A 20,586-nucleotide genomic window follows, 5' to 3' on the forward strand; every position below is an offset into this window, starting at 1 on the left:
GGTACCCCAAGTACAAGGAGCACAACAGAATGCCCAATATCTGACACACTACCAAAAATATCAGAAAATGTTCTTCCTACCAGTGCTGATGTACTGAGGAACTATCAACTGTGAGATGGAACATGAAACTTGATAATCATTCAAAAGAACCAAACATCAGTGATATTGCAGAAATTTAATAGTTTCCGTAGATGTTGAGAAGGTGTGGAGGAAAGCATTATTCCTCACATTTCTCACAAACGTGTAGTTGAAACATCATTCAATTCCACAGTAAATACAGAAACATATTGAAACCATTCAAAGGTAGAGAAAGTGATATGAATTACAAAACTAAAATTAAAAACTACTGCAAAACTACTAATTCACAATTATTCCATATTGCCTTTTGCAAATGTACAGACTTTTCAAAATGCAAGTGCCCAAAAGGCAAGAAGATTCCAAGTGATGAGCGAGAGTTCATTGTTGACCAGAGAACCATGAGGAAAATGGTAATTGGTGATATTGATCTTAAAATGACCCAGAATATTAAGAAAAAAGAGGAACAAAAGAAACTGGAGGTGTGTCAACACAATATCAGATAAGTATTGCATTTGAAAGTAGTTCAGGATTTGAAGATGGGGAAGGAAATAAGAGTAGAATTAAACCTATAACCAGAATAAAGAAAAATCAAATGACATTGCATCTTCCAAAGATGGCAAGGCGTGGCCTTTCAGATCGAGCAGCTGCCTCAATTGCTAATGGTCTTTCGCAAGACATTGGTGTTTGATATGATGGTGAGACAAGTAATGTCATCGATCATAGTAAAGTACGCAGAAAAAAGAAGATTTTTTTTATATTTTAGTAGGTTATTTTACGACGCTTTATCAACATCTCTGTTTACTTAGCGTCTGAATGAGATGAAGTGATAATGCCGGTGAAATGAAACTGGGGTCCAACACCGAAAGTTACCCAGCATTTGCTCATATTGGGTTGAGGGAAAGCCCCGGAAAAACCTCAACCATGTAACTTTCAGTACAGAAAAACCTTCTGAGAAACGCATAATACTTACAACAAATGTTATTAAATTATATGTACCAGTCTGGTTTTCCATTAAAATGAAACCAAAGTCAACAGAAGGTTCACGTCACCTCTGGAAATTGATAAATCTATCTCGATATTTACCTAAAGAAATAAAGACCATTATTAATCCAGTTATTCAGAAAAATAGCTTCTTTGCTCATTCTGAAAAGATTCTTTTATCGATGATAACTGATGAGAGAAGAGACATTCAGCAGCTAGCACTCAGAACAATTATAGCAGCAAGACATTCTCCGAATTATTTTTCAAGGGTAAGAATGTTTCGTGTTCCAGAAGTGAATTTTTAAGCTAAGGATTACACAGAACTCATTCACTGGCAAGAAACACAGAAACACGAACCACCAGTAACAAAGAATGTAGAAGAGAGGAGATGAATATTGACATACTCAAATTTTCACGTCACACTCGAGCAACTGAGATTTATGTTCACCTTATAACAGAAACATCCAAAAGTGTCTGTGGGGAAGACAGAAATACAATCAAAGTCACTAATGAAATCATTCAATACAAAGTCTGAATATACTCCTTGAAATTTGGAAAATAAGTTGAAAAACATAACACAAATTGTATCACTAAATATGGTATAATATATTCACATACTCATTTGTAATATGCACGTTTGTCTAAGGGCTGTCATAAGTAAATAATTATTTCATTAAAAGTGAAGAATTCTTTTTTTTTTTTTTGTTTTTTTTTTTTTTGAAAAGTGAGTATTTTAGTAGTAATTACCTATATTAGTATTTGTAAGTGAAGTGTATGTATCAGACGTTTAAAATGGCTTGAAATATGCTTTGAAATAATAATTTGTAGATCATTATAAAAAAAAGTTTAGCAGTTTGATGTTCCGATATTTGTTCTATACTTCACAGGGCTTGGGGCGCATCAAAGAATTGAGATAGAAACTTGAGATTTTGAATGAATAATAACTATATCAATACACAACTTTTGCACACCCTGCCGATTTGAAATTCAACAAAAAAATGTTTCCCTATACTTTTCACTCCACCCTATCTTCATGCATAGAAGAGATGCACTTAGAATAGAAAATTATTTTCCAAGTTTCAACCACTGGTACTCTTTTAAGTCTTAACCATATTCAATTATTTATTAATAGGTACTTATATTAAATGTATGAACTTAAAAATAGTTGGAAAGGTATTTACCAGTAAATTTGTTGGGGCCTGGCCCTCATCTTATAGAAGAAGAATTTACCAGGTCGTTGAGAACCACTGCATTACACGACTCTTGTGGACAGCTTTTGCCCATTTCTTTTTCTGCTGTATTGATCCTACTGGATAGCATTGCAATTTTCTTTTTAAAATAATCATGTACAAGATTGTAGGGGTTCTTAGGACATGTAAGTTGCTTTAAATAGTTGAGTATGCTGGGCATACTACCACTACTTTCAGCATGCCTCTCTACTGTAAGTACGTTATTGTCTTTTGGTCTGCAATTCATTCTAATAGATGTGATGAAGAAACCGTACAGTAGTTTTTCAAAGTATTTTCCTCCCAGATTTACCAAACTGATTGGTCAGTATTTTGACAGATTCTTACTATTATTTTCTTTTGGCTACTTTTATCCCTATAGTAAGTACTGTCACCTTGTAGTTGCTGCAGACTGACACACTGTAAGCAAATAAAAGGGCTCAAATTTATATACAATCATGAAGTTCTGAAAAACGTTTTTTTTTTTTTTAAGAAAATATATATCTTCAGAAAAATTATGTGCGAGATTATCCGATAATTAGAGACATAATTATGTGGATGAGAAGAGACAAGATGCTTTGTATGTTATTGCTCATACCCATATAGCCAAAACACTTTTGCACTCATTTCGAGTTTCTTCTTTGTATGATAGTAACTGCTACAGTTGCAACTGATGTTACAGGTTGCTGCGGACTCTTGCTCCTCAACTGTTAATAACTGATAAACAAATGCGAGTTCAGACTTTAAAATTGGTGCCAATAATGAGAGGTCGATTGTTGAAAGCTATGAAAATTAGAAAAAAAAACTGGGGTGACAGGTATGCGGGAAAACCATATTAATAGTTGGTGAATGTAGAGTATCCAACGTCCACTGAACGAATATTTCACTTTTATCACTGCCAATGTTGCGCTATAATCGTATATGCAAGGTAGGCTATAACAAAAACCTAAACTAACCAAACCTAACCTGTCAAAGAAGCAACAAGTTATACCGGAAGTCAGTTTAGTTTATTTCATCAAAACATACAAAGCCTTAGAAACAAGTCACCAGAGTTATTAACATTCTTAGAAATAGAACAAATAAACCCATATATAATATGCGTCACTGAACATCATATGAAACAACAGGAATTATCGGCACTTTCACTGGAAGGATACAAACTAGGAGATAGCTATTGTAGACAGAATCTACAGAAAGGAGGTGTGTGCATATTTGTTCGAAACGATATAAATTTTAAAAATAGCAGCCTTTCAAAATTTAGCAGAGAAAAAGATTTAGAGCTGTGTGCGGTAGAATTAGAATTAAAATCTGGTAATCTTATAGTCATAGGTATATACAGGTCGCCCTCTGGAGATTTCAAACATTTTCTTCATCTACTAGAAAATACATTACAACACATACATGAAAAAAAACAAGAATACATATTTTGCAGGGACTTAAATAATGACTATCTCACTGAGAACACTAAAAAAGAAGAATTTAACACATTATTAGCAACCTTCAATTTAATACATACAGTCAATTTTCCAACTAGAATACAAAAAGGATCGATTTCTGCAATTGATAATATAATTATAAGGGGAGATAGATTAGATAGTTACCGCACAGTTCCCATTATAAATGGTCTTTTAGACCACGATGCTCAACTAATAAGAAGAAATGATAGCATTCCTGCATCAAAACACCCGAATAAATTTAGGTTAAGGGTCATAAATGAAGAATCTTTAAAGGACTTCGAAGCTAAACTAAAAAATGAAACATGGGAATCAGTATATGAAAATGGTGATATGAATAGTAAATTCAATGTGTTTCATAATACATTCTTAAATATCTTTGAATCCAGTTTTCCTGTAAAGTACAAAAATTCTCAAACATCTAAAAACAATTGGATTACACAAGGCATAAAAATCTCTTGTAAAACTAAAAGGTCTCTCTATATTCAAAGTAGAAATAGTAATGACCCCAAATTAATAGCTCACTTTAAAAAGTACTCTAAAATATTACACAAAGTAATCTTAAAAGCCAAAGAACTTTACTCTAACGGAATTATTCTGAACTAGAATAATAAAATCAAAACAACTTGGAACATAATAAAAAAAGAAAGTGGAAAGTGTAGAAGTAAAGAACAAGGTTACACTCTTGTAACAGATAATAGAAAAACATCAGATGCAACAGAAGTTGCGAACATATTCAACAATCATTTTCTCTCAATAACTGATAACCTAAACATCCCCAGAATAATAATAATAATAATAATAATAATAATAATAATAATAATAATAATAATAATGCCATCGATTATTTGAAAATATCTATTCCTGTAACTTTCCCAAATATTCAAATTTTTCCAACAAATTCACGAGAAATAATTACAATTCTAAAGCAATTAAAGTCTAAAAATTCCTCGGGATATGATGAAATTACTAGTAAAATATTAAAAGCCAGTTCACAAATAATAGTAGCCAAGCCCCTGTCTTATTTATGTAACTATTCAATGTTTAATGGTGTATTTCCAGAGAGACTGAAATATTCAGTTGTTATTCCTTTATTCAAGAAAGGGGACAGAACCTCGCCCGAAAACTACAGGCCCGTATCCTTTCTACCAGTCTTCTCAAAGGTCTTCGAAAAAGTTATATATAAAAGAGTATATCATCATCTTGATAGATACAACATTCTCATTCCGGAACAATTTGGATTCAGAAAGAATAAATCAACTGAGCAAGCGACATTTAATTTAACTGATAAAATTCTGGAAGCTATTAATAAAAAATTACAAGTAGGAGGGATATTCTGTGATCTCTCCAAAGCTTTTGATTGTATTAACCATAAAATTCTACTACAAAAATTAGAATACTATGGTATTAAAGGCATAGCATATCAGTGGTTTGAGTCATATTTCCTGAACAGAAAACAAAAAGTAGAAATCAACGCATTTAATAACTCCTTTAAATCTACTTCAACATGGGGAAATGTTCATACAGGGGTCCCACAGGGATCTATATTAGGGCCTCTTCTTTTTTTAATTTTTATAAATGACCTTGGCCCCATAATAAAAGGAATAGGTTATCCTACACTATTTGCAGATGACACAAGTATCATAATTACAGACAATAACTTTGCCACATTCAAATATAAAACAGAAACAATTCTCCTAAAAATTTATGACTGGTTTACAACCAATAAACTAGCATTAAACATTAATAAAACTAACATAATTCAATTTAAAGCCACTTCAAATTTAATCTCTGAAACACTGGACACAACTATCAACAATATACCTCTACTAGAAACATCAACAACCAAATTTCTTGGTTTGCATATTAATAATACAATAAATTGGAAAAATCATATCAAAGAAATAACCCCCAAACTTAGCTCAGCATGCTTCGCAATTAGGTCGTTACAACAATTTCTAAAGACCAGTATCTTAAAGACAATATATTTTGCCTATTTTCATTCCATTATGTCCTACGGAATAATATTTTGGGGAAATTCTGTAGATAGTAAAAATATATTCTTATTACAAAAAAGAGCCATTAGAATAATAGTTGGAGCAAAGGCTAGAGAATCATGTAGATTATTTTAAAAAAAAACTAGAGATTCTAACCTTAACAAATCAATACATATACTCTACAATAAATTTCCTCTTAAGTAATAAAGAAATTTTTCCAACTAACTCAGCCATACATATTATAAATACCTGCAGAAGGAATGATTTTCATACGCCATCATCAAATTTATCATGCTTTCAAAGGGGAGTACGTTACATGGCGATAAAATTATTCAATAGTCTTCCTGAAGACATTAAGAATCATAGCCAAAACCCTGCATTATTTAAGACAAAACTAAAAAATTACTTAATATCTCACACTTTCTATTCTGTAGATGAATTCTTGACATTTCACAGTACTGTGTAAATATTATAATAATATTAAATGGTAAACATATTACATTGTATAAAATATTATTGTTATTAAGGTATTAATTCTGAATATATTTCATATTTGCATTTTATATGTATTGCATTTTATTGTTAAACATAAGAATTGGACATGTTCTTTATTCTATGCTGTAAAGCAAATGTAAGAATATTATGGAACAAATATATCTATCTATCTATCTATCTATCTATCTATCTATCTATCTATCTATCTATCTATCTATCTATCTATCTATCTATCTATCTATCTAAATATGTGTAAAATTTGCCTATGTCTCTATAGTGGGCGGGACATAAGTAACATTGACCTAATAGTTCTCAGCGGAGTGACAGTCTGCTCGTGGCCACTGGAAGGTACTCCCACTGGAAAACATCAATTCACAAGGCATTACAGTAGCCTCTGTAGAAGCTAGTGGAAAAGGTCAATATATTCTTAGAATAAAGGGTATTTATCATGATTCCATCTCATGGTGCCATTTTCAGCACTACCGGTACTCATACTTCCACCTTAGTAAATTGTTTATCTTGTACCTGTTCTTTGTTTTTCTCCAAACAAGAGCTGCTTTATATCCCAAAATAGACCACGACCAAATGTTTTATATTTCCCAATTCAATTCATTACATGAGACAATACAGTTGGAAGCGATTATTATGCAAATTGATAAAAAAAATGGGACCCTTTGACCCCTACCCATGTAAAATAATATGCGATAAGTATTTAACCAGTTAGCGATGTATACAATGGAGAGAATAAGCAACTGGTCATTCTACCACATCTCCTGGCTTGATTGCCTCATGAGTGATGCCTTATTGGTGTCATTTGTTTCACACCTGTCTTCGGACAGTTGACCAACATTGCCCTGTTAGCCCCACTTCTGCTGCTTTGTAAGTACGATGAATATCGATTCTTCTGAACGACTTTTAGTGACGTCATAAACAGCATTTCATGACTGAATGTACAGTCACGTGTCGATTTATTTTATTTACTTGCGTCTTGACTGTGATTGTTGGCTTTTAAATCATCTTTAGTGCTGTGATATTGCAATGGAGCTTAAGTACCTGTCTCTAATACTTTTTGTATTTTTTGCTGTTTTCACAATTAAAGATTTATTCGTTCAGTCCGAAACAAATACAAAAGAAATACCAGTAACAAGGGTAGGATCACATAAATATGTAGGCCCAACGTTAAAATTCCAGTACTGGTAAGTGTTAGCAAGTAAAGCTGATATGTGGATAATTATCCATCGTAATATTGTATGATATCAACTTTGCATTAAAATAATAATATAGTACCAGCTGAACATTGAGGTTAGGTTATGTTATGTTTTAGTGAAGAGTATTGATCTGCATGATCTGTTTTTTGCATCTTGACATGAAGTGGTCATTTCTTAATGACTGGAAATAGAAGTCAAACTATTTCGATTAAATTGTTGCCGTTTTGTAAGACAAAAGAACCGATTTCTGTCAAGTTACGTACGATAGTCAAGATTAAAGAGAGTGTGTACAGTGCCTCTGCCCTACAGCTATAAGTTAATGTAACTGTTTTAGAGAAGTTAATAAATACGTTAGGCTGCAAATACACATATTCTAATAAAATACTTCACATTAACCTTTAAGATAGAAATAATGCGACCAAGATCTTATGTTTGGTGTGTTTTGTTCATAAGTTAATAGCTTCAGTAACAGGTTTTCACCCTCCACAACGTACTGGAAATAGTATTCGTTGCGCATGATTGAGCCAGGGTAATATGCAGAGTCTGTTTGGTTGCTAGGAACATAGCCTTAGCACAGTAGTCATTGGCACTCGCTGAAATGTGCAAAGGATAAGCAGAGCCATCCCGTGTGCCCAGTCGTGCAGCAGGAAGAGGCAGAGAGCATACCCACTAGCAGTTACGAGTACACCATGGTGCACTGTGTTCTCCACTGGTAAGAGACGCTAGCCCCAGGGTGCTCAGTGCTGACGACCGCTGCCTTAGCTTCTTTTATCACTAGCTAGTTCAGTTCTTTGTAGGCACACGCTACATGCAGGACATAGGATAGTGGCGTGTGAAGGAACAGACGAGACTACAATCAGGAAACTGTTTCGTTTTCCATTTCTGAAGGTTTTCCCAGATATTTCAGATGACAGACATAAAGAATATGTCATTGTCCTCGAAAAGCTACAAGAAGATTTCAAGATGTCAGAAATTTAGGAAAGTCTTTTAGTTTATTTTGAAATCAATTTACAATAGAGAATATTGATGTTCCTCTCCAGTTACAAATGGAAATAATTGAACTTAAATAGTGAGAGGAGTGATAGTAGGAGGAAAAAGAATAAAGTGCATACAATTTGCTGATGATATGGCGTTGTTAACAGAAGAGGAGATGATATTAAGGGATATGCTACAGGAGCTAAATGACAGCTGTGAGCAGTATGGGATGAAGATAAATGCAAACAAGACGAAGACCATGGTCATAGGAAGAAAAGTAAAGGAAATAAACTTTCGAATTCTAAATGAGGCAGTAGAGAACAAGTGGACAGCTTCAAATACTTGAGATGTACTATAAACAGTAACATGAGCTGCTGCCAGGAAGTCGAAAGGAGGATAGAAATGGCAAAGGAAGCTTTTAATAGAAAAAGGAGCATCTTCTGCGGACCTCTGGAAAAATAATTAAGGAAAAGACTAGTGAAGTGCTTTGTGTGGAGTGTAGCATTGTATAGGACAGAAACATGGACATTACGATGAAGTAACGAGAAGCGACTAGAAGCACTTGGAATGTTGATATGGAGAAGAATGGAGAGTGTGAAATGGACAGATAGAATAAGAAACGAAGTGGTGTTGGAAAGAATGGGTGAAGAAAGAATGATGCTGAAATTGATTAGGAAGAGAAGAAGAAATTGGTTGGATCACTAACTGAGAAGAAACTGCCTACTATTCCTTCCAGTGAACAGGAGAAGAGTTCGAGGCAGAAGAAGATATCAAATAATAGACGACATTAAGATAAATGGATGATATGTGGAGACTAAGAGGAAGGCAGAAGTAGGAAAGTCTGGAGAATGCTGAGTTTGCAGTGAAAGACCTGCCCTTGGATAGAACACTATGAATGAATGAATTACTTTTCCTCAGTGGTCTAGTTAAACCTTCTACGATGGTTGTTCTTTTTCACATGTTAGTATTTTTAATATGGGTATGGCCAATCTGTTATATATGTGATCAGGGCTGTAACTTACGTCAGCATGCATGCAGTTCTCCTCCTTCTCCCTCCTACCCCACTGAATATGCTGAGAACTGACTCACTCCACATCACTCCTATTCAAATGTTCGAGCATAATACAGGCCAGGCTATTTAAACACAACAGCACATCAGTTGGTTGAATAATAGGGCTATATGAGTGGAATTTAAGTAGGGTGCAAGCTACAGGGTTTTATTCACATAACAAAAAATTTTTATTTTTAATGTTAGCCTGCATGTGACTTAAGCCATCAACCAGGAATGAAACAATGATTTTAGTTATTTTTATTTGTTCACTTTTTTTTCAGCCAAGGAAGGAAACTTTGTTTTATACTTTTAATATCCAATTTTGAGTATTTTTCCTTGTAAAATTTTCATAAGTCTTTTAAGTGAGATGGGTGGTCTTTAGGTTAGGAACTCGCATAAAAGTTAATATAAATACCGAGGACCCTTGCAAGGACAGTCACCCATCTAAGCCTATCTTTTAGATTATTTTCCTCCCTGTGCCTGTACTGATTTAATGATTGATTGATTGTGGCTGATTTATTAATTTCAAACATTGAATTCCTCGTCGTTATATGGGATTATATTTATATCCTAATTTTTAAATTGATGATAATGCGTTACATTTTTTTAAAATAGATATGCTTTGTCTTTCGAAATAGCGTGAATAAAGTTGAAATGTTTTATACAAATTCATGATTTCTATTGCGAAGTAGGCTATACAGGTACTATTTACTTTGAAGCATGAATTTGTTTGGATATTTCTAGCTAGAAACATTTTTCATATTATTTTAATTATGCTCAACCTTCTAAGTTATATGCTCTATAGCTAGATGCCATTCTATATTATTAGTAGACCTTAACATTTTATTACATTTAAGATTAAATTAAATTCTGTTTAAACATTTCCTCAGAAAAGCTTAATATACTGTAGTTACAAAGTATTACACGCGTAAAAAATAGAGATATCTTTTGCTCTTTGATTCTCTGTATCATCTTTAGGCTACTTTTGCATGTACGTACATTACAGCACAAAGAACATTCAGAATTCTGCTTTGATGTAAAGAGCATTTTTAAATTAATTTTATATTTTACTTCATTTTATAGCTATTCATGTGGATACCAGAAGGCATATCAAGATTATTCAAATATTTTACATGAAAAATACCCAGAAATCATAGTGGAGGGCGAGAATTATAATCCTCCCGGCTATAATATGTTTTTTGCCAAAGCTTTGGTAAGTATCATAATATCTGAGTCATTGAATTTTTATTAATGTTGGTGGAATTTTAAATCCTCGTACAATACCTTTGTGTTCTTGATACAGCAGAGATTCTACACTTTTAAACCTTCAAATTAACATAAATGTTCGTGCACAATTTAATGTCAGTTAATAGGTAGGCCTAATGTTGGATGATTTTTAATTTTTTCCTTTTGTAGAATCCTTTACTGTAACTGTTTCCAGTTAATAATGATAGAGGATTTTAAATTTGATCTTTTTTTTTTTTTTTTTCTTTTTATTGAATCAGTAATAGTACAGTCCGTGTCACCGTTTTTTGCGTGTGAAATAAGTAATGGAAATGTTAAGTGCTAGTGTCTTTCCTTTGCCGCAGTCAGTCTGACAGCTGTGTTTGACAAAAGACTGATGTGACCTGTATAGGAAGTGGTATCATTCTCAACTACACTAGCAACATGCTCACAAACTGGGCACTATACTCTAGGACACATGCCAAAAACGCTGGCGCTAGCTGTAATTGTCTGCAGTTAAAGATAGATTTTAAATTAGTCCATTTCCTTTTTGTGAAATCAGATTTTAAATTTGATCTTTTTCCTTTTTGTGAAATCAGTTATTGTGACTGTTCCTAGTTTTTTTTTTTTTTTTTCTTTCTTACAATCAGTTATTGCAACTTGGAGGAGTTACTTTAACAGTTTCTCGTAGGAATCTTTCTTCAAGGAAGACTTATAATTACGAAGTCCTGTAACAAGACTAATTCTAAGGTTTGAAGCAATTGTTGCACAAGTCCGTACTGATTAACGTCAATTTGTGTTCAGTGAAATTATAACTGATCTTTTGTCACACATTAATAACCAAAAATTTTCTTTGAAATGAAGTACCGATAATGGTTGGTGAAATTTTGTGACTTTATGTATTTATATTATATATATTAACTCTTTGTAATTGGATATATGATCGATATTTAGAAATCTTACTGCAGTTGGTTGCTGATATACTAGGACTAGCTGAGATTGCAAGTAAATTCTTTACACATATGTATGGTATTCTGTATTATTTTCTTCACTGTTTGCCAATGAAAGACATTTCTCCTGCAACTACGATAGAACCACAGTCTAGTATATACAGTCACGAAGCTAAATACATAGGGAATATGCATCCATAGATAGTTGCTAACCACTAGGATCACTACTGTCGCCTCATCACAGACAATGCGAAATAGTACTGGCACAGTCTATTGTTCCTAGTACCCTCAACAACTCAAGCTTCGTGACTGTATATACAAGACTATGTTAGAACCCCATTTTTCTGTTATAATGAGGGGACAGGGGTAGACTGTTAATTGAAAATTAATTAATTCGTACCATATGTGACTTGCATATACAGTGTATTCAAAAAGTTGCTGCACTCAAAATTGTGAATTTTTTCTTTTGGTGTTTAACTTACTAACGTAATGATAAATATACTTATTCTATACAGTATACACCATTTAAATACACAATAATAATTTTTAAACTACATTTGGAAAATTCTGAAATCTCCAAGGAGAACGAATACTCTTTCTTGACAGTAATGCATTTTCTGCACATTGCTTTCACAGAGTTCCAGTTCACCTGAAAATGACCACCAATTTCTTGTAAATACAATTCCATATGCGTACACATGGTCCACAACACTTCTTACTATTGTTGCTTGTATTATGCAATACAATTAGAAATATCTTGTTTGAGTTCATGTAGAGTGTGATGATTGCCTGTATAGACTCCTTCTTTTAAATATCCCCAAAGGTAAATATCTGGAGAAGCTGGATTGGAAGAATATGGGAGCCATAAGTTTGAGATGATTTGATTGCCAAAAAAATCCCCTCAACGTCACCATGGTCTTGCTTGCAATATGACAAGTGACATCATCTTGTTAAAGCCAACAATGACGCTCATCATCTTCCAGCATGACCACGAATTGTTGCACAATATTCGTATACACGACACCATCGACTATTGTCTCATAAAACAATGGTCCAACAATCCTTTGCAAAGTGGCATGCTGGACACTTATTTTGTGTGCATGAAGCAGTGGTTGTTATGGGACATGCAGATTGTTTGTTGTTCAATTTCTAGTGTTCTGGGAGTTAATGTAGCCACATAACTGGAATCATACTTCATCTGTGAAGAAAATCTTGTTTAGAATGGCAATAGGGTCATTCCATACAAAAAAGTATGCTTTTGAACCACGATGTCTCAAAAGTTAAAAATATTGTAGTAGGTTATTTTGTATGTTCTAAATATGAATTTCACGCAATATATTTATATTCTCCATAGTTTGGCAGCAATCAGCATTTAAAATATTGGTTAGCAAAGAACACGGTTTCATTCATTGAAATTATCTTACTATGTAAAAGAAGATGGAAAAGTGATTTCAATGTAATTCGAAAGAGGAGAGCCTTGTTTATAAATTCCCACAAAAAGAAAAAAAAATGTATAATTTTTTAAGTAGTTACCTGCTGTAAAATAACTTCAAATAATATAGAACACAAAATGCAATTCATTTTTACAGACGAAAAACCATGTGTTTAATTCTTTAGGACATATTGATTCCACTGTGAAAATTCCAGAATGCTGACTTAATATCATGTCAGTTTTCAATAAAAATAACTCATCGGAATAAAGGAGCTTAACAGATAGGCTCTCCCGTTGTACAGAAGGTTGTGTGATCAATGTCAGAGAGACAGACGTTTGAGATTACTCATCATTATGAAGTCTCGCGAATGCTGCGACCATCACACAGAGCAAGCGATTTTCAACCGTTGGAACAAAAATTAATAATTTTATTAATTTAATTATTCATAGGTTTTTGAGATAACATCATAAAACTTGAGAGATGGATTAAGAATAAGATTTTCTTCAATACAAATGAAATTCGCATTAATTTAAATTGGTGCATTTGAATATAAAACTATTTCTTTTTTTCAATGAGGTGTTTTTATGAGCATCCCTTAATATTATTCGAATTAGTCTTTAAGGTATTAAAATATGGTTGTTCAGGTTTACAATGGCGTCTCTTTAGTTTCGATGACACTTCATATAGGGTGTCTAGAATATTTCAAATTATGGATAGCATGTAACTGCTACCCATTTTTCAGTCATCCATATTACTAAAATATTAATGATATGGCGATCATACTTGGCAGTTTAATTTATTTTCATAACATTATTATATTAAAAGCCCAAAAAAATTCATAACATCACTGGCATATTCTTAAAATTTTGTATGGAATGACCCAATATTGTTTCGTGTTAATGTACAGAACCAATGGCAGTAACAGTGACATTTATTTGTATCTGTTTTTCTTTAGCTTCTGGATGTTAACTCAATACTCCTTGGTTGGGAATTGTTACTTGATATGTAGTTTGATCTTCACATGCTAAGAACCAACCAGTACCGAGAAACCTTGTGCATGGTCCACATTAAACTAAGATCCCAGTATAATAAAGAAAGTCAAAATAAAAGTTTATATTTCATGTATGGACCTGATTGATGAGGAGAAATGAAGGATTATGGAAAGCCCATCGTAGGCACATTTGTCTAGCAAAAGCTACTCAAATGCAGGTTTTAAGCTATTTTTGGAAATTTTTGTGCCTTAAAGTTTTATTAGCAGTTAATTTGTTGTATTTAACCTTTAATGTACAATATATACAAACTGAATGTGTAGCTTTGTAAGGAAGGTTTTGACTTGATATGATTTTGGAAAGTTTCCTTGTTGGAGTTCTGTTATTTTCTGTGGGTTATTTTAAGATTACTTTTAATGAATGCTATTTCACTTACAGGGAATTGGAAAGCTGCTTTTGATAGTGTGTATCCTGAGTGGTGTTAATATCTTTAGTTCCATTGGACAAACAGAACCATCTTGGTGGAAATGGTGTGTGGAAAACAAACTCTATTCATGTATGATGTTATTTTTCTTGTGCAATGTTCTGGAAGGACAATTAGTATCAACAGGAGCTTTTGAAATATCTTTTAATGGTGAGTATTCCTATGACACATTTCAGTTCAGTTTGATTTAATCATTTATAGCACGCAAAAGAATACTACAGATAGAACAATTATTATTGTAGCTAAACTTTAGCATGTATCTCATAGTCATTATGGAAATAATCTTCTTGCAAGCCGAGAAAAGGGGTCCATTGGGAATACATTCTTTCCAGGATCAATTTAGTGTCAATATAATGCAGTACACAGTGGAAATGCATTACGATTTAGGCACAGTTAGTTTCATAGAATTACACAGGGTTGCAAAATTAAATTTTGGTTCAAGGCTTTTAATATCGAATATTGGTTTTGATTAATTGTTGGCTTCTATTGAAGGATTTGAAGTCAGATTTTACTTTTCACGTATGAAAAAATGTTTATAATGATTTCAAGAATTGCCATATTTATCAGTGGTGTCACGTGACATTTTGACATAGGGATGCAATTTTTTAAATGCTTAAAATACAATAGTCAGCTTTTGTTATATGCAGGAGTTGCGTTCTAGGAAATAGCCGCATATTGATGAATGTTTGAGTTGAATTTTCAAATCTTTATAATTTCATTGTAGCATAAGTTATAAGGATATTTACTGGGCCGAAGCCTGACCGTGTTTACATAAAACACAAAAGACGAAAGTACATAGAACGAGACTGACTGTACTATTGATAATACAGTAGGTCAAAATAAGTGTCATAGTTTTCTTTTAGATTTAATTAATAATATTTCTTCAGAGAACGAATTTGCAAAGGTGATGAATTCTGTATGTCAAGCAGACTCAAAAACTGGAATTTGGAATTTTCAACAAACCTTTGATTAATATTAATTCTGATAACGTCCAGGATTTCATTGAACAAATGCATATATACAATTTTCTTATCCTCTCCAGGGATTGCATCCAGCCCTGATCTTTCAGATTGAGGATAATTTTCAGCAGCAAAATCATCCATGCATTCCAAAAATTCCTCAAAGCAATTTCTCAGTTCTTGCTTGTACTTGTCGAAATTATGAATTTTTGTATTACAAAAAGTAACATCTGTCACATTTTTTTTGCAGTATTTGAAACAGAATATCAGAGTACGGGAATGTTGCAGCGAATACTATTAGCAGAAAATAGCAGTAAACTTAACAGCCATCGTGCACAAACGACAATTTCATTGTCCCATTCACACAATCTTCATTATCTATTATTGATTCAAATAAACATTTCAGCTTTGATGATTTAGGAAAAAACTCGAAAATTCAATAAGATTAGTGAAGATCACTTTTACTTGTTTCATAAAATTGGCAGACTGAGATAAGACAAGGTTTAGTTTGTGCGCATAGTGTGCATAAAAATCTCTTGACTTACAGTGGCATCGAAATCTTGCATGTAAACCATTATGTTCTCCCCCCATGACAGCCACTCCATCGTAGTTTGAACAATAAATTTATCAGTGCAATCAAAATCGTTAATGACTTTGAGAGCATGTTCAAGAAGAGCATTTGTAGACTATCCTTGCTGACATCTGTGCATTTTAAAACTCCTTCAACATCGTCATCTTCTATTATATATCGCAGAATTGAAGGTAACTGGGATTTCACACTATATCAGAGCTCTCACCCAGAGTTAAAGCTACGAAAGGAGCTTTATAAATCTCTTTCGTAATTTTATCACCCATGACTTCACCCATTGAAAATATCAAGTCATTCTGAAATATCTGAATTGAAGGTGAAATGCCATGAAACATAGTAGAGTATTTTAAGTGTGTTTTAAGTAAACTGTCGTTCCTTTCATTCTCATTGAAATGTTCTATAAAATTGCCTTTATTCTTTGAGGTGACTTGGAGGGTTTTTGTGTAGTTTCCTGGATCTGTAAATATTATTTAAATCACTATCTGTATCATTCCACCATTAAATTTTCAATGTATTAATCTTTCATCAAATTTCTTATGTTGGGTCCCACAAATATTCCTTCTTTAAGTTTACTCAGCAATGGGGAGTTACAATAGGTAGCGAAATCCGGTTGTGAAAGCTACCTATAACAGCTGGGGAGATCATCGTGCTAACTGCACGATATCTCCATTCTGGTTGGATGATCGTCCACCTCTGTCTCGGCATGTGAACGTGAGGCCAGCAGCCGGCTGATTGGCCTACGTCCTTCAAGGGCTGTAGCACCACGGATTATTATTATTATTATTATTATTATTATTATTAGTATTATTATTATTATTATTTAATTTTATTTACAATTTTAAAATGTAAATGTTATATTGTTTGCTATTGAATATATAGTTGAAAATACAGGACTGTTTCATACTTCAATCAGATCTACCCAAAATATTTTTTCTTGGATCATTACTACTAAGTCATGTTCAGTTGTTCGATAAACCATTACTTGATATAGTTTGATATAGAAGAAAAATGACTTCGTTGTCAAATTCAGAGCATTAGTTAGATACATACATACATACATACATACATACATACATACATACATGATGTAGTGGTTATTTATATTGCTACAGAATATGTGTAATGATAAGGCATGTGCCAGTTTATGACATGTATTTATTTATTTTTTTTTGTTTCAGATGTTCCTGTTTGGTCAAAGATTGAAACAGGAAGAATACCTCAACCACCAGAATTATTTCAAATTATCGATAATCATCTGCAATTCCAAACAAAAGCAGAACTGAAAGCTGGATTTGCGAAATAATTGGTTAGTAAAATTTAATTGTTTTGATAGGCTTGCAGTATGATTTTTAAGATAACATTAATTACAAACCATCCATAACACAGAAAAATTTCATTCTTAGATCTTTTTTACTTATGTTCAAGTAAATACATTCTCCATACTTCAAATTTAGGAAGTATTTTGTGTGTCAGTCTCAGAAACAAATGAATGACTGATTTAAACGGCCTACCAAATGTATAGCTATGACCAAAGTTTAAGATTTTAAGAAAGTTTAAATTTCATTGGGAAAATCTGAAAGAATAGAACAGAGAATCTTTGCCCACTATCCCTTCCACTAGAAAGTAGGGGTTTAGGGCTAAGTGACACTTAAGAAGTGCCTAAGAAGTAAAAATAGAACTACGAGGGGGATCCAGGAAATAACGACCATTCGCGCATACCCGCCGCGCAGCTGACTCCCCTTCCTAGTTTGAAGGTCAACTGGCTTCCTTAACATGTGTTCTCATAATGTTGTGAGTACTGGTTGCAACAAGTCGCCATTGTGCATTTTGTGTTACTTCAAAATGAACGACGTGATTGATGATCCCACCGACTGTGAGGTGAGGAGTGTGATTCGATTTTTGAATGCCCGACATTTGAAACCTGCAGAAATTTACCTGCAATTGAAAGAAGTGTATGGTGATACTGTAATGAATGAAAGAAATGTGAGAAAATGGTGCGAAATGTTCAACAATGGGCGAACAAATGTCCACGATGAAACTCGACCCAGACACCCATCACTCATCACAGAAGACCTGAAGACTAAAGTGAACGACAGAATCTTGCAAGACAGGCGCACATCACTCAACGAATTGCATATTGCCTTTCCTGACATTTCTCGTTCTTTGCTTGGTGAAATTGTGTCGCAACATCTTGGCTACCACAAAATCTGTGCCCGCCCGCACACTGCTGCTTCAACTCGAGAATTGCTGGATCAATTTGGTTGGGAAATCTTTGATCATCCGCCCTATAGTCCAGACCTTGCTCCTAGCGATTTTCACCTTTTCACTAAGCTGAAAGACTTTCTGGGTGGTACGCGTTTTGGAAGTGATGAAGAGTTGAAGAAGACAGTGAACACCTGGCTTAATGAACTGGCGGCAAAGGAGTATAACACGGGAATTCTAAAGCTAGTGAACAGATACGACAAATGTTTAAATGTAGGTGGTGATTATGTAGAGAAGTAAAGGAAGCTTCAGTTATGTAACAGACTTTGTTTTTTCAAATAAATATATATATTATTTAATTATTACAACAAAACGGTCGTTATTTCCTGGATCCCCCTCGTACATTCTGTGTCTTCCTTCTTCTCTCCTCTCTCTGTACTTCCCTCCATCTCTCTTTTCTTTTCCCCTCTTATTTCTTCTCTTACGGTGGAATTCAATCTGTTGAAGTTGCCTACTGAACACACACTATAGGTAACTAGTAACACTTTAGACCGCATGGCCACGACAATACATGTAGGAAAGGTAGAAAATTAATCTACTTATGTTTAATGGAGAGTAACATCTTTGAGTGAGGGAAGCGAGTTTGGAGCTCCAATAGTGTTACTTTCACAGTGAGTGTTGCGTTATTTTAAATTTATTAGTGTAATTTTTACCATGTGAGTGTCGAATGTGGAGGGTAGCTGTGAATATATTGAATAAACAGTCGCGGACAGCTGATAGGGGTTGTCCTCCAGCTTGGGGGTTGGGCGAAGGGCTAACAACCCATCACCGTAAAAAAACAGCTTGTTACGAATCCTTCAAATAAGCCTCGGAATGGGACTGATTCTCTGGCACAACCACAGTAAAGGAATAAGGTTTTGAGATTTGGTACTTGGAATGTTACCAGTCTATATAGAACAGGAGGGGTAACATTAGTAGCAAAAGAACTAGCTAGATATAGAATAGACTTTGTGGGAGTACAGGAGGCTAGGTTAGATGGGAATGGCATAACACAAATAGGAGATTATTTGTTGTATTATGGGGAAGGAAACGATAATCACCAATTAGGAACAGGATTCTTTATTCATAAAAGAATAAAATCAGCAGTAAAAAAGGTCGAATTTATCAGTGATAAGTTATATTTAGTATTTAAGGGTAGATGGTGCGATATCGTAGTTATAAATGCTCATGCCCCTACAGAAGAGAAAGACGACCATATAAAGGATAGCTTCTATGAGGAATTGGAACATACTTTTGATCAGTTGCCTAGATATCACATGAAAATTTTATTAGGGGATTTCAATGCTAAAGTAGGATGGGAGGATATTTTTAAACCGACTATTGGAAAAGAGAGCCTACACATAACTAGTAATGACAATGGAATTAGGTTAGTCATCTTTGCCACATCAAAAAATTTAATTGTCAAAAGTACAACATTCCCCCATAAGGATATACATAAATATACTTGGACTTCTCCAGATGGATTGGCACATAACCAGGTAGATCACATCTTGATAGATAAACGAAGACATACTAATATAGTAGACATTCGAACCTTCAGGGGGCCAGACTGTAATTCTGACCATTATTTGGTAATTGGAGAACTAAGAGAAAGACTATCTGTAGCCAAGCGAGTAGAGCAACAAGTTAATATTAGACGATTCAATATTCCGAAATTAAAGGACGAGGAAACTAAGCAACATTATCAGATCGAAATTTCAAATAGGTTTGACGTATTAGCAAGTTCCGACGAAGTTGAGGAAAAGTTAGATGTTAATAGCATGTGGGAAAATATCCGAGATAATATCAAAATTGCAGCTGAACAGAGCATAGGTTATTATGAAATTAAGAAAAAGAAACCATGGTTTGATGAAGATTGTTGCATGGTAGTAGAAAGAAGGAAACAGGCAAAATTGAAATTCTTACAGGATCCAGTTGAGGCGAATAGAGATAATTATTGCAATAAAAGACGGGAAGCAAATCGTACGCTTAGGAATAAAAAGAGAGATTACTTGAAGGAAAAACTGAATGAGGTAGAAACAAATATTAAAAATAAAAACATTAGAGATTTATATAAGGGCATAAAGGAATTCAAGAATGGATATCAGGCAAGGGTAAACGTGATCAAGGATGAGAATGGTGACTTGCTTGCAGACGCTCATTCAGTCCTGAACAGATGGAAAAACTATTTTGGTCAACTCCTAAATATACATAGTCCAAATAGAAATGATCGGGACGAAATTGAAATACAA

General features: G+C 33.7%; 1 protein-coding gene across 1 annotated transcript in view; it reads left to right on the plus strand.

Annotated features, from left to right (window-relative positions):
• The first annotated feature begins 7,150 nt into the window (after nt 1-7,150).
• The window catches only part of LOC138701379 (thioredoxin reductase-like selenoprotein T homolog CG3887), a 24,343-nt gene continuing 10,907 nt past the window's right edge, over nt 7,151-20,586 (plus strand). Inside the window, exons 1-4 of the mRNA XM_069828221.1 lie at nt 7,151-7,427; nt 10,549-10,678; nt 14,500-14,695; nt 17,272-17,399. Coding sequence (XP_069684322.1) covers nt 7,270-7,427; nt 10,549-10,678; nt 14,500-14,695; nt 17,272-17,396 — 609 coding nt within the window. The 5' untranslated portion in view covers nt 7,151-7,269 and the 3' untranslated portion in view covers nt 17,397-17,399. The remainder of the gene's footprint in view (nt 7,428-10,548; nt 10,679-14,499; nt 14,696-17,271; nt 17,400-20,586) is intronic.

The sequence above is a fragment of the Periplaneta americana genome, chromosome 6 (assembly GCF_040183065.1).
Source record: "Periplaneta americana isolate PAMFEO1 chromosome 6, P.americana_PAMFEO1_priV1, whole genome shotgun sequence".
In the NCBI taxonomy this organism is placed as follows: Eukaryota; Metazoa; Arthropoda; class Insecta; order Blattodea; family Blattidae; genus Periplaneta; species Periplaneta americana.